At 37.1% G+C, this 15,756-nt stretch overlaps 1 protein-coding gene across 2 annotated transcripts in view; it reads left to right on the top strand.

Moving 5' to 3' along the window:
• Positions 1–283: 283 nt before the first annotated feature.
• LOC107658816 (SLIT-ROBO Rho GTPase-activating protein 1-like) overlaps positions 284–15,756 on the top strand; it is a 36,309-nt gene continuing 20,836 nt past the window's right edge. For both annotated transcript variants that reach the window (XM_016447477.1, XM_016447476.1), the window contains exons 1-3: positions 284–902; positions 12,468–12,663; positions 14,941–15,103. In XM_016447477.1, the coding sequence (XP_016302963.1) occupies positions 836–902; positions 12,468–12,663; positions 14,941–15,103 (426 nt within the window). In that variant the 5' untranslated portion in view covers positions 284–835. The remainder of the gene's footprint in view (positions 903–12,467; positions 12,664–14,940; positions 15,104–15,756) is intronic.

The following is a 15,756-nucleotide window of genomic DNA, read 5'->3' as shown; positions in this document are numbered from 1 at the left end:
ATTCACGAACAGCTTGTAACACTCCAAAGAGAAAGGAAAACTTGAAATCGCATCATATGACCCCTTTAAAATCTAGTTCCGTTGTTCTCAGTCTAGGTCTTGAAGTACAACAGTTCTTGCATTTTGACTTTCTCCGTTATCTGACACACCCAGTTCAGGTCTTGTAGTCTCTACTAATAAGCCGATGATACAAATCAGGTGTGCTAAATGAAGAACTATCCAAAATGTTCAGAGCGTGGCTTCTCAAGGACCAGGACAGTGAACAGCTGGATTAGAGGTTTCCTAAAATAGAGTGACTGTCAATTTTGTGCGTCTTAAACACACGCACGCACGCACACACACACACTCACGCCCCAACCCGCCCACCAATTGACAGTAGTGAGAAAGCGCGCATGAGAAACATGCTCACCTAACGATTTTTTTTTTGCATACACAATCAGATACTCTCACACCTTAGAATGAGTTTAGATGAGTTACGGTCTCTGCCACCTCTATCTTTCTTGTTTATCTCGTGCGCACTCAACCTGTGCGTAATATTTATGCGGCCACTTGCATCTCCAGTCGTTCTTGCGCGTCTGGCGATGCGGCTGTAACGACGCGCCCCTGTGGTTCACGTGCCACTTTTCATGGCTCTTTTTTCCGTGCAGGTCCAATAATCGTTGATGTGCATGGTTGAATGTCATCGCTTTGCTTTACGGACTACAGTTTCCTGCTGCTGGATCACTCACTGAACCTGTGGTTAGATACGACGCATCGGTCACAGTAGGGACGCGTCTCGGAGAAGCAGATAGGTTTTAGACCGAAGGGACAAGCGGATCTGGACTACACAGGCGTCATGTCTAACACGACGAAGAGCAAAAAGGAAAAGGAAATCATTACGGAGTATGAGAGCCAAGTGAAAGGTAAGAAGAACACTCTCGCACCTGATGGGCACCTGGAGACGGACTCTCGTCTGATGCATCTAATATGAACCTTGTGCATGCGTTAAATTTACAACATGTTGGCCAAATAATATTTCATAATGTCTTTCAGTTGCATTATTGCTGCCTGTTTTGTGTGAATTGATTCTCAAAACATTAAATCGTTCTGATGGAAATTGTTAAGCTGGTGGGTGTTTTAAAATGTTAAGTGGTTTCTTGCATTCTTTAGCTGGTTAAAGCTGGTTAACCATGTTTGACCAAGCAACTCAAAATGGTCAAGATGGTTTTTGGAACATGGTTACTGGTCAACCAGCTAATGACCCTGCTGGATTAGCTAGAAGCCAGCTGCTAACTGGTCAAGATGTTTTTTGCAAAGTGTCTTACTACCAGCTACAAACCAACCAGCTGGTCAGTGTGGCTTTTAGTCCACGTAAGGTTTTTCTGATGGGTTTTGGATTATGGTAGCTGGTTGACCAGCTACAAATAATCAACCAGCTATTCAAGTTGGTTTTTGAAACATGACAGCTGGTCATCCAGCTTAACGTGTTTAAGATGAGTTTTGGAACATGGTAGCTGGTCTACAAGATGATAATCAACTGGTCAAGATGGTTTTTACAACATGGCAGCTGGTCAACCAGCTTAGCTTGAAACCAGCCAGACTAAGGTGGTTAAAATGAATTTTGGAACATGATAGCTGGTTAACAAGATGATAATCAACTGGTCGAGATCCTTTTTGCAACATGGCAGCTGGTCAACCAGCTTAATACTAGCTAGACATCATCCTGCTTAATGTGGTTAAGATGAGTTGTGGAACATTGTAGCTGGTTGTAGAGATGATAACCAGCTGGTCAGGATGGTTTTTGCAACATTGCAGCTGATCAGCCAACTAATAACCAGCTAGAAATAAACAGCCAGCTGGTCAGGATGGTTTTTGCAACATGGCAGCTGATCAACCAGTTTATTACTAGCTAGAAACCAACCAGCTTTAGGTGATTGAGATGAGTTGGAACATGGTACCATGGAACATAGTAGCTGGATGACAAGATCATAACCAGCTGGTCAAGATGGTTTTTGTAACATGGCAGTTGGTCAAACAGCTTAGTGAGAAAACAACCAGATTAAGGTGGTTAAAATTAGTTTTGGAACATAATAGATGGTTGACGAGACGATAACCAGCTGGTCAAGATGGTATTTGCAACGTAGCAGCTGGTCAACCAGCTAATATCCAGCAGCCAGCTGGTCAAGATGGTATTTGCAACATGGCAGCTGGTCAACCAGTTTATAACTAGCTAGAAACCAACCAGATTAAGGTGGTTAAAATTAGTTTGGAACATGATGGCTGGTTGATGAGACGATAACCAGCTGGTCATGATGGTTTTTGTAACATGGCAGTTGGTTAGACAGCTTAGTTACAAACCAACTAGATTAAGGTGTTTAAAATTAGTTTTGGAACATGGTAGCTAGTTGAGGAGATGATAACCAGCTGGTCAAGATGGTATTTGCAACATGGTATCTGGTCAGCCATCTTATTACCAGCTTGAAACCAACCTGCTGGTGGTTAAGGTGATTTTTGGAACAAGGTCAACCAGCTAATAACCAGCAGTCAGCTGATCATACAAGCTGAAGATGGTCCAGATGGTATAAGTAATGTGGTTACTGGTCTCAAGGGGATTACGTTTTTGAATCTGTTATCTGTTTGACTAGATATCTACCAGCTTAAAAACCAGCTATCAATTGCACATACCAGCTCTAGATGGCTTTTTCACCAGTTGATAACCACCTTGAACTAGCTAGAAACAAGCTACCATGTTTCAAAACAAGCTTAAACTGGATTTCCAGCAGGAAGTGAGAGTCTTAAGTGAGGGAATTATGAAAATGCATGCTTTTTTTTCTTTCAATACATGTATTATCAACATAATAACATATACAGTCCACCCTGCATCATTTGTTTGCCCTAACAGCAGGGCGTTCATTGTGCGGACACACTCGTTTAACAGAAATGGAAAGGGGGGGGGGGGCTTCATGGCAACCCCTGTCTCCAGTACTCCAACTGTAGTCAGGCAAAGCTGTACGGCTTGTTTAGATCTCAAAAATGGAAAAATGTTTTGGAAAAAAAGCTGGAATGAGAAAAGCATAGATTTGCTTTCCATAATGCTGATATTTAAATGTAAGGAGCCGAGTTGCTGTCTCAGCTACTATTGGCCAATGGTGGTCCGGGTGAGGGTGGTCTCTAGGCAACATGCTGATAGATCGGTGTAGTATTGGGGCCGCTGCGTTAGCGCACGCGTGGCTAAGATGGATGAACATATGGACGGCTCTCGTTGTCAAATGTAGGTTTGTGTGCACATGCACAAAGGTACACTCCACTTTCAACAGACAACAGGCTCTTGCTGCATTGTACATGTTTCCATGGATACTCAACCACCAGTGTGTATGAATGTCCAATGGGGAAGCGATGGGTATCTGGCTGTGTGTGTGTCAGGGAGCAAGATCAGGGAATCCTCCTGCCGCAGCAGTGCTGTTTAGTATGGACCGCACGTATGGCCATGTGTGTGGCATACAGTAGTGTGAGTAAGGATGGATTGAGACAGATGAGTGATTTATGGTCATAAGGGACAGCGCTGTTATTCTCCGATATTACAGTTCGTTTGCTTTTCAAACGTGCCTAATTTACTTTTTATTGATTAAAATAGTTGCAGTTAAATGCGTTCTGTGAGCACGGATGTGTAAATGTGATTGCTTGAATTTTTATCAGAATCGAAAAAATAGGTTCTGTGGAAAAAATAATGTCCTCGGGAACATGCTCGAGTTTGTCAATGTCCGAACAGGAAATGGTTTTCTCTAAGGGAGGAAGTTAGAAGGAAAGAGAGGCACATGACCTTGACTGTATCTGCATCTACACACACACACACAAATTAAACTACACATTTATGATAATTAAAAGCAGTGTTATTTTAGTATCACTAACATATAGTTGTTGTTCATTTTTTCAATTAGTTTTAATTTTTATATATTTAAAGGTTTAGTAATTCTGTTGTGTTGTCAATGCCTCTATAGATTATATATAATCTAGTTTATATATAATGTATATAATAGTTTATATAAAATAGATTATATATAAACTATAGAGATTTTATACACACACACACTGTATATAGTATTTTATTTTATTGTTTATATTATTTTACATGTATATATATTATTTTAGTATCATTGAGATACAATTATAGCTTTTATTAATACTTTGAATCAGCCTAGCTTAAAAGCCTAGCAACTAGCTTAAATGTTTTTATTTTATTTCAATTAACATTTATTTCAAGTAATTGTTTTTTTTTCATGGTTTTAGTTTGTTTTAATTTTAGTTAAATTCAATAACCCTGCTTGGCAACTACCTGAAATAAATTAAGTTTTTTCTTCTTTCTAGTTATATATTGATCTATATAGTTTCAGTAGGCTACTTATTTCAAGTAACGTAAATGTTTTTATGGTTATAGTTAACTATAATAACCCTGATTCAGAGTGAGTCAGTTTAATGTGGAAAACATTGGTGTATGTGTGTGTGTTGCATGCGCATTCCTCAAAATATTTTTGCTTCATCAGCAAGAAACGGCTCACGAGCGAGGGACTTTTTCAGTCCTGTAGGGAGCTTGTGTTGTACAAAAGCTTTACATGCATACGACTAGAAACACCATTGTAAACCCCATCCTCATGTCATCCAGTGATAGCTAGTGTGTGTGAATTATGCGTACAGTATGTTATCATGCAAGGTTGAATCTTTTCCAGCGTGTGATTATAACCACAAAATGAAAGACAGAAAAGGAATTGATATCTTACAGCATGACATTGCCATAATACTGCGTTTTAGCCTGTTATATTCTCATGAGATTTGATCCCGGGTTGCACTTCTGGCTGCTGTCCAGTCCAAAGCCACAAACACACCGATACACATCATCGTCCGAGGCCGCAGACTGACTCGCTGGTGTACTTCCTCTGCCTAGAGTGACTGTATGAATCAGATGTATTGCAGCTCAGGGGATCCACTCCGTTACAAGACATTTCATCTCTTTGTTCAGAGTCCCAGAGAAGGAGCCGTGAGAGTCCAAACATCTCACAATAAATGTTCAGAGTGAATGTAAAGCGACATAAAATGGGCTGTACAGATTAAAGGAACATTTCTAGTGGCTTTGGGAAGCATTACACTGCAGATTTTCCAGAATTCAACAGCCATTCATAGAAATAGTGCCAAATGATACTGATGATGTTTTTTTTTTATGGTCATGCAGAAGGAAGAAAGCGGTTTTGATCACCCACATCTTCTTGTTCGTGTCACTGCCTCACACAAATGATGAACTTTGGGTTTTTCCGATATGAAATAGTGAGAAATTACCTGCTTCTTTTAAAGTTAAAGATTGTTCTTATGAAAGTGCCATTTGATTATGTGTGGAACGGCTCTGTTTAAACACTAGATTATATGGACCTGCAAACCTGCAACTTAACAGGGAATTGTGTGTGTGTGTGTGTGTGTGTGTGTGTGTGAGATTACTTATATTTTCAGGGAAAAAATTGTTACCTCTCCTTTTAGGGTTATTTGGGGACATTCTTAACTGGGGAAAATGTAAATAAATATGTATTTAAATATAATTAAAATTAAACAAATATTAATTATAATAAATATAATTAAACATAAATAAAATTAGAATTTAAATATAATAAATGTAATATAATAATAAATGTTAAAATAATAAAAATAATAAAAAATAAATGTAAAAATAATATAAATATAATAATTTTTAAAATAATATTTAAAATATAATTATTTTAAAAGCTTTATATATATATATATATAATGGTATCATATCAGAAAATGTTCTTAGATTCAGTATTGGCTTTGTTTTGTTTTGCATTATAATTAGCATTATGTAAAACTATTTTAAGTCTATTCCGGTATCTGAATATGCATATTTACCTACTATATCATGTATAAAAAACAGTACACCCAATTAGTAGCATGTCCAAGTGTATATTCATGAAACAGTATGCAATATTTTATAATCGTACCTGATGTATCTGATAATTTACTGTCCCATGAGGAAACAGGAGAGGAATTGTAATGTTTGTGAATGTTGTAAAACAGCAACATGAATGATATCTAGGTCACATGACAGTTAAAACATGGTGTAGTATGTTCTGATTATTTCCATACTACCAAAATTCATACATGCACTTAATGGTCAAAAGTGCATTCTTCATCAAATGCGGTACATACTTAGTATGCGATTTCAGACGCAGCTTATGAAACGCCTCATTTAGGTAGCGAAGTAAACGTGTATGTGTGGACAAGTGATATTGTAACACAAGTAAGGCGATGGCGAATGCTGAGAGGAGGACAAGGACCAGATGTCCACAACGTGTGTGTGTGCTTGCAGGAGTGTGTGAATGTGAGTTGTGTGTGTAATATCGTCCCATCCTCATGTACCCATCCAGCCCTGGTCATGTTTCAAAATAATGATTGGATACAGCATATGGCCTCACTTCCTCCTTTTGAAAATAGACAGTGAACAAATAGCTAATTTGGTCAAAACTGATTTCTTTGTATCAGACTCTAGATCAGACAGATTTCCCAGCCACCCACTGCATGTATTTATAACGGGAACCCTGTAAGTCTCATTAATCAAGTATAGATATCGATCCAGTAATCTATTTAAGACCTCAGAGGAGAGGACAACATATACTGCAGTACTTACTACTAAGGATTGTGGGTCTTAAAGCCTGTCTTTGACTTTACTCTTGGGTTTAAAGCAGAAAGCGTAGTTAGCTAAGCTTGCTTTTTTATCTCAAGTTTTAGGACAACAGAGATGTCCTAATGGAGCTTAGTCAGGGTAATCTCTATATTTTGATTCATGTGGATAAAATTTATTTTTGCATTTTTAATGTTTTGACTGTTGCTTCCTAAAAGCCTCATTTACATTTGTGTCAAATTAAATATGGCATGACAGTTCTGGTCTGGTGTTGAGTCATTGTCTGTCTGTTTAGTCCTGACACGTTCTCTTTAGCTGTTCGTATCTACTGACCTTGGATTCGTGAGTGCTTGATTACATTTGTTGTGTCTTGTGTGCTGAATGAAGCCTTACCTAATGCTGACTTTTCCTTGACACTATGCAAAGACATTCACTCCATCAGTGTGTGTGTATATGTGGATGGATGGATGGATGGATAGATAGACAGAATGTATGAGACATCCCATTTTGGTGACAGCATCAAATTAAATTTACAAAAGTGATTTTATATATAGAGAGGGCATATTAAATGCTATTGTTATGTGTCTGCTTTAATGTTTCAAATAACTTTTGTGAAAAATAAAGTGTAAAAATATGGATGGAAATAATGTTCCATCATCCTTCAGCGTAAAAATGAAACAACATGCTTATTCTGACCTGTACTTATTCAAATATAAAAAAGAATATGTGATCATACCTAATTATTTTTTTAATTATTATAGTGGCAAAGATTGGTAAGGATTTAAAATGACATGTACAGTTAATTCATATTTTGGGGCTGCACTCATTTAATATCATTTAGTGATTCTTGTTCTAAATATTACGGTGGCCGAGAAGTGCAAAACAAATCACAATTCTGAAAACAAAATAACAAATTACAAACGCAAATGCAAGTCTAAAAAACAAAATAACAATTCAGAAAACACAACAACAATTCAGAAAACATTATAACAAGTCAGAAAACACAACGACAAATCTGAAAACAAATTAACAAGTCAGAAAACACAACGACAAATCAGACAAACCGGAAGAGGTAGGTATAGTTTGAGAGAGCGCCATTGGTTTGGGATTACTCACCACTGAAAAAAAAAGTTCGGCAAAAGGCGGGATCGAACCCGGGTCGATCGCGTCAAAAAGCCTAAGACATGCGCTTATCCATCTGCGCCGCTGGAGCTGATGATTTACAACCACTTTTAACTAAGTGTAAATAGACACTCTGTATTTTTGATTCCATAGTAAGGGCAATTCATACAATACATTTAAACTGAGCTACTTTAATACCATCTCCGAACTTTCTACCACGACTCTGCTGTTCTTCGGCTGGTTCTTCCTGTATACGTTGATTGACAGATGTCTCGTCCAGTCAGTGGTGAGTAATCCCAAACCAATGTAAAATATGCCTGACGAGATTATTCATTTTTTGGTAAATCATGGTAAAAATGTATGATAATCATTTTTTGTTCAGAAAACATTACCTTAAACAGGACACGTTCCAATTTCCAATAAAATAAAATAAAACAATAAAATAAAATAAACTTAGGCTAAAACTTTATTAAACTATACTTATTTTGATGAGTTTGAAGTATGTGTGTGTGTATGTTTTTATATATACGTGTGTGTGTGTGTGTGTGTGTGTGTAAACTTGAAGTATCATCAATTAATGTTGACCAATTAACTTATTTTACTTAAAAAATGGAAAACATCTACTTCACTGGTGAAAGACTGAAATGTCCAAAACTGATTTGACATTTTTAAATCAACAATAAGATCTGAAAACATCTAAATTTAGCTTCTTCAGCTCAAATCATGCTAAAGACCGTTTTCCCCCCCAGACTTGTTCAGTTGATGTACATTCACAATTATACAAACAGGCAAAGCCTCTATCAAAAAGCCGTCTGGCTCTTTTAACTTAAAGGCAAAGTTTATGTTCCAGCAGAAAAAATTGGGGTATTTTGACACGTAACGATTCTTAAAGGGGTCATATGATGCGATTTCAGTTTTTCCTTTCTTTATGTGTTGTGGCTGGGTTGTTATAGGTCTGCGTGACTCTCGATGTCTTAAGCCTAACTGAACGGAAGAATTATGGTATTCTTCTGTAGCCTGACGACGAGTAACTTTACGTTAACCGTTGTTCATGTGAACTCAAATATAATGTGAAAATAATGTGTTTTTTTAACCTTAAACCGCACAAACACATTTCATTACACCAAATACACAAAATAATGTTCTTTTTAGCAACATCATATGACCCCTTTAAGACTCCTAAGCAAAGATTGGGCAATGCTAATATGATTTCTTTAGACTGAAAGAACAGAGTGTAAGATTAAAGCAAAAGCTGAATAAAAAGCTTAAGAATTAAATTAGCTTCAGATGAATAGAGGAGAGCGAGAGAGGAGATACAGATAAGAAGTCTAAGGAGAAGTGGGAAATAAATGGGAAGTAGCAGAATAGTGTATAACATGGTGACGTATATGGTTATTTTTTTTAGAGGATAAAAATGTGAGTTCCCCTTTCTTCCACATAAATAGGATATTTTTATGTTTATAGGGGGCATAAGTGCGTATTTTGCTGCCAATGTGGTTGGAAGTTCCTATTTTTATAAATCATGTGAATATGTGAGTGTGTGTGTGTGTAATGCTGCTGTACAGCATGCCTGCACACTCCTCACGCTCTCAGGTTGCTGAGCAGAAGCCTTGTTGCCATGGAGACAGTCTGGGTCGGGCGCATGCCGCAGGGTATCAGACGTGCTCACCGCGGTCACAAGTTCAAAGGTCAAATACCAGATAGACAGCGAATTGTGAAGACAAACAATTTGAAAAATTATAAATAGCAGTTATTTTATGGAGCACATTATTTATACACCATTATTCACCGCTTGTAAACTGGCAAGTTTTATTTTTCATCATGCTTAAATGTCTATATTTACGCATTTGCTCGGCACAGCAGGAACGGGAGTTTTATATTTCTTCGCTAGATGAAATCCATGCACATGAACAAACATGTTTCCGATGCTTTTATATTGTTTTAATTAGAGTTGTCTGCCTGTTTTGTGCTTCAAAGGCTTGTGGAAATGACTCACTGTCCATTTATTTGTAGTTTGGAAAGCAGTTTCAATGCACTTCCAGTTCCGCAGTTGTTTCAGGCTGGTTTTGTTCGAAGTGAGTTTATTCGTAACTGGTTTGAAACTGCGTGGACGCTCTGAGTGCACATTGTCCAGATGACAGATGAGCGTGTTTCGAGCATCAACACGAGTGGAGGCAGGGGACGGCCCGTGTGAGGATGCGCTCCGTTGCAGTCGGATGTTTTGTCTCTGGAGATTTTCTCTGTCGGCAACAGCTGGACTGACGAAAGACTGGTGCATTGGCTAGGCCAAGTAATTGTTCAATATTTGGCCAATTTGAGATTATCGATATCAGCCAGGAGCACGCCAGGTTGCCAGTTGCTCCTATTATTACATAAATATTAAATATATTTCTTGTACAATATATATTTAAAATCACTCAGGCAGTGCTGACATTCATTTGGCACATTTTTTGAATATCATCTGAATATCACCTCTGTTTCTCTGCTGTATTTCAGGTGTTTCTTATATTGTATCAAAAGAGTCACCTTGCTCACCATGCCACCGATGCAGAACACGCAAACACACACACACACACACACACATATGTGTTACATGTCTCCACTTCTCACAGTCCCTCCCACCCTCCTACACACACACACTCACACCCACACAGAGCTCGCGCCAAGCCTGCTGTCTCATCTGTTATTTCAAGTCGGAGAGGCAGTGTGACATTAAACAGTTGGTCTATGGAGAGAGAGAGAAAGGGGGAAAAAGTGTGAGGGAGAGGAAGAAAAGGAGGGAGAGAGCAGGCTGCTGAAGGGGAACAAGGGAGTATTATTATTAAAAGCATGCAGTTACCAAAGGAATAATTTGTGCAAAAATGAAAATTACTCATCCTCATGGTGTTTAAAACCAAGGCTGAACCCTGTATTCAGGGTTGGGGATGCAAAGTGTATGAATCAACCATTTTAAAAAGCCATATCGATGTGAATATTTTGGTGGGATGGGGTGTGGAGGGGTGGTGTGTCCTAGGGGGGATATTTGGGTGTTTATGGCTCTGTTTCAAACCGTATGGCTGTTTTACATGCTCATTTCCATGCACTTACAATTAGCAGGCACTGAAGCTTCCAAAAGGATGCAGAAACGCTGTAGAAATATCTTGTGGTTCATATGACTTATGCACTTATATATGATAGTTTATGTGAGGAACAGACACGAATTTAAAATGTAATTAACTGAAAATCTGTCCTATTTGGTTCGTTCGTAAGAGGACATGAGAAAAGTACTAATAGTCTAATTTATTTCACAAATATTTTTTTTAAATGATTGGGTTAAAGCTAGAATGATTTGTTCACAAATCTAACTCGTGATTCAATCACATTTTAGATTATCAGTGAATAATGGCTTACATTTCATGCAAAGATATTATGTCTGGGCTTATATGTAACTTGTATATCTTTGTTATAATGTTTAACTTAAACTAAAGCTATTAAAACACTTGTTAACTGAAATAAAGCTGAAACAAAATATTAAATGAAAAGTTTGAATGAAAAACCAAATGAAGGAAGTTCAGGGTTAAGGACTAAAATTACTAATTGGAAATAAAAATAAATAAATAAAACTCAAACAAAACAAATAAAAATATCAACAGCATGTAAAAAAAATTGAAGCTGAAGTGAAAATAACTGAAAAATAAAAGCTAATTCAAAATATTGATAAACCTATTTTAGTATATAAATAATTCGAAAATAGCACTGCTTCAGATGAATTTGATTATAATTATGATAATTTATTATATGTTTGAATGGAGAATGGCTTCTGAAAATTCAGCTTTGCCAACACAGGAATAAATTGCATTTTAAAAAATATTAAGATATAAAGTTTTTTTTTTAAATTGTAATATTTCAATACTATATTTTAAATGACATGCAGCCTTGGTATTTTAATGGCCCTAAACAGTTTATTTTTCCTGCCTTAATTTTAAACAGTGTTTTCTGTTGTCTTTATAGTTTCATATTTTTTATTTTATTTTCATTTTTATTTTATTCATTTTTATTCTTTTTTTGGGGTGTATTCATGCTGTCTTGAAAATAAATGGTACTTTCCAATATTTTCTTGTCTAGTTTTTCATAAGAATTAGATGATAAACGCATGAGTCTGAACTACTTTTATGATACATTTGTAGCTGTTTTAAAAAGCTGAAAGCGAGTCACTATATACTGCCTTTGTATGGAAACAGCAATGAGATTGGAACGGCACGACGATAAGTAAATGCAAACATTTTAATTCTGACTGAACTATTCCTATAAGGAAAATGAGTGTGGAGTTTGAGGAGAAGTGGAGATGAGAACTAGGATGGAAAATCCAGAATTCCTCCTCCCATTAAACACACACACTAATCCCCATGGGATACTCCACTCCATTACCTGTTGTCTTGGCAACGGCAGTGAGTGTGATAACCAGTGTGTTGTTAAGGAAGAATCCAGACCGGCTTGTTAGGAGGAAAATCTCTGGTTCAGGGAGCACAACTTCACCCATCAGTGCCCACATTGTGTTCAAGTTGCTCCTGAACATGTCATGTGATATCACTTACACTGCAGCTGTCATTGAGAATCAAACACTGTCGTTTGAAATGGCCGTTGTTAATTAGCTAACATAACTGTGTGTGTGTGTGTGTGTGTGTGTGTGTGTGTGTGTGCGTGACAGAGATACGGTCTCAGTTAGTGGAGCAGCAGAAATGTCTGGAGCAGCAGACGGACATGCGGGTTCAGCTCCTCCAGGACCTGCAGGATTTCTTCAGGAAGAAAGCCGAGATCGAGAGCGAATATTCACGCAACTTGGAGAAGCTCGCCGAACGATTCATGGCCAAAACCCGCAGCACCAAGGACCACCAACAATACAAGTGAGTGAAGTTACAAGTGTGTCTGTGTGTGTGACAGAGAGAGAGAGCCAGAATATGAATGCACATGAATGATTCAAGAGTCATTTTCTAGAAACGAATCAGTGGCGAATCGTTTGGTTCAGGTGCTTATTTCCATTCCTTTCGTTCACCTCCAATTCATTTCTCCCTCCCTGTTGTGTTCGACTGTGGTTTGCGGTGGATTAGGGCGACGTCTGGAATACTTTACCCATGATGCTCTGCAGCTTCATGCTTGAAAAATCAGAGATGGCAGAGGAGAGGCGATTGCTGTAGTTATTGTTCTTGTGTGTGTGTGTGTGTGTGTGTGTGTGTGTGTATGGGCATCTGTGTATTTGCTGTCTCATTAATGCAGATAGCATTCTGCTGGGAAAATAGAGAGATGAGCGAGAGAGAGAGAGAGAGAGAGAGAGAGGCAGTTTCACAGTTTCTCTTCTGTTGCAGTTTTTTTCCTCGTGCTGGGCACTGATGGTGTGCTGGTCCTCATGGGGCTGTCCCATCGGATGCCTGCTGAACTTTGTGATTAGTCACTGGCTGCTGAAGACATTCGCCTCTTTGGTCCAAAATGGCTTCGTATTGTCTTTTTGCAACAGCCATTACTAATATAGAAGATCAAGTGTGTGAAACAAAATGGCGTCTTTTACCTTCACGTTGGCAGGTGGTTAAACCACCTTCACTCTCAGAACAAATGAGCAATTTGCACAGACAGCAGTGCAATGCAGTTTTTGGCAGTAATCAGTTTAAAACATTTAGTTATCCAAAAGTCTGGGGTCAGTTTTTAAATACTTTTATTCAGCAAGGATGCATAAAATTGGTTCGAAAGTGATAGTGGACATTTATAACGTTATAGATGTTTTTGTAATGTTACAGATTTTAGTTTCAAAGAAATGCTGTTTCTGAATCAACGAATCCTGAAAAAATTATCACTTGTTTCACAAAAATATTAAGCAGTACAATTGTTTGTAACATTGCTAATAATCATGTTTCTTGAGCAGTAAATCAGCATATTAGAAAGATTTCTGAAGGATCATGTGACACTGAAGACTGGAGTAATGATGCTGAAAATTCAGCTTTACCATCACAGGAATAAATTACTTTAAAATATTAAAATAGAAAATGGTTATTTTGAATTGTAAAAATATTTAGCAATATTACTGTTTTAGTGTATCTTTAATTAAATGTGAGCATTAATTTTTTTTAAACTCTTAATTATTTATTAACAATATTTTAATAACTTATTTTTAAAAGGATGAAATCACTGCACTTTACCAACTCAGGGTGCATTTTCCCAAGAAAAAACAAAGATCTGCACTCCTTTTTTCTGCTTAATTTTTGCAAAGCAGATGCTTTTTAATTTTTTTTTTTTATGCTGTCTTGAAAATGCCCATTGGTCAGATGTTTTCTTGTTTGATACACATATATTCAGACATTTTAGTGTGCATTATGAGTTGAAATACTTTTAGAGGCTGTTGTATGTAATACTATTATTCAGTTTGTGAATTCATGCATCAAATATATTATGGAAAAGTGAAGTGAGGAATATAATTTTTACATGAGAGCATTAACTTGTCGTCAGTGGCTTGTATGTTGATATATTCACTAATGAGTCATTTATTATGAAGATTTTATGAGTGCGTTCAGCTGGGAGTCATCTATAGAGATTTTATGGGTTGTAGGACATTTCCTTATCCTCATCCAGGCAATTCAGTGAACTGCAGTTGAAATCTTCACCAAAGCCTCAGCATTTCTTGAGGATAAATACAAAATGGTTCATTAGTGGATTTGGATGACTACTTGATAAAAGCCACAGAGCGGCACTCACAAAAACAGCATGTACAGCAAATCCAGGGCCACCCAGAGAGTGCTACAGCAGAGATGAAGATATTCACTTTGAGAGATTGTGATTTGTGATTTTAAGCTTGACATTATATATACAATGACTGCTAAATGTTTTACATTTAGATCACTTAATGTATGAATGTTGTCTTATATCACAAGTTGTCAAATCAGTAGCATGTATTGTTTTGAGAAATGAGCACATTTTAAGCAAATATTTCAGAAAACCTTTATATATTGCATGAACAATATATATATATATATATATATAATTAGAGGTTCTATATTTTGATTTAAACCTTAAACGAATAAAATAAATCAAATGCAACTGGCAAACTGTTAGTAAGAGCTTTATTTTCTTGTATATGTATTGTGTAGTACTTTTTCCATCTACATATTTAAAGCCCACTTTTCCGTGGCTTTCAGGAAGGACCAGAACCTGCTTTCTCCCGTCAACTGCTGGTATCTGCTGCTGAACCAAGTGAGGAGGGAGAGTAAGGACCACGCCACACTCAGCGACCTTTACCTCAACAACGTCATCACACGCTTCACGCATGTCAGCGAGGACAACATGCGTCTGCTCAAGAAGGTGAGGTCAAACACAGGTCAGCTGGGAAGGTCGTTCCTGTCACTACTATAATGTGATGGGATGCATTTATAATTACATCAAAATGAAAGCTGGAAAAAATATGCATGCGTTAAAAATCGTGTCGCTTTCAGTCAACTGGTGGGAGACAAAACCTCTTGATATTTGAAGCACATTTCTCCTTTGGATAATTAAAATGTGAACAATGATTTACTCTCTAGTAACTGGTGTTAGAATTTGTTTTCGAGCAGTTTGTTTTCATTTCTTCAGTATAATTAATCAGACTCTTAAACTCAGCTTTCTCAGATTGTGTGCATGGCTGTGGTTTTATTTTATGTGAATTCAGCATTCATTGTCTCTGTAGAATCCAATGCAGTGGTGGTTTATTTATAGGAAGCTAATTTATTTTTCTGCACAACACTTTAGTAGATCAGCACTAATGTAAAAACAATAGTAGAAGAGTCAATGACAAATAAGAGTGTAAGATACAGAATACAGGAGATACAGATACTAAGATACAGAAAAAAGCTAGTTTCAAATGTGCAAGTTTGTGTAAATGCAATCTTTGTATTTGTGTTGGTCTCCTGTGGTTTTAAACTGTTACACCATTTTGGGACTTATTGAACTGTTTCTTACTTCCTAAAACTATTTTATTG

Source organism: Sinocyclocheilus anshuiensis, unplaced genomic scaffold (genome assembly GCF_001515605.1).
Source record: "Sinocyclocheilus anshuiensis isolate Anshui unplaced genomic scaffold, SAMN03320099.WGS_v1.1 scaffold283, whole genome shotgun sequence".
Taxonomy (NCBI): Eukaryota; Metazoa; Chordata; class Actinopteri; order Cypriniformes; family Cyprinidae; genus Sinocyclocheilus; species Sinocyclocheilus anshuiensis.
Note: the sequence above shows the minus strand (reverse complement) of the source record. Positions and strands in the feature narration are given on the sequence as shown.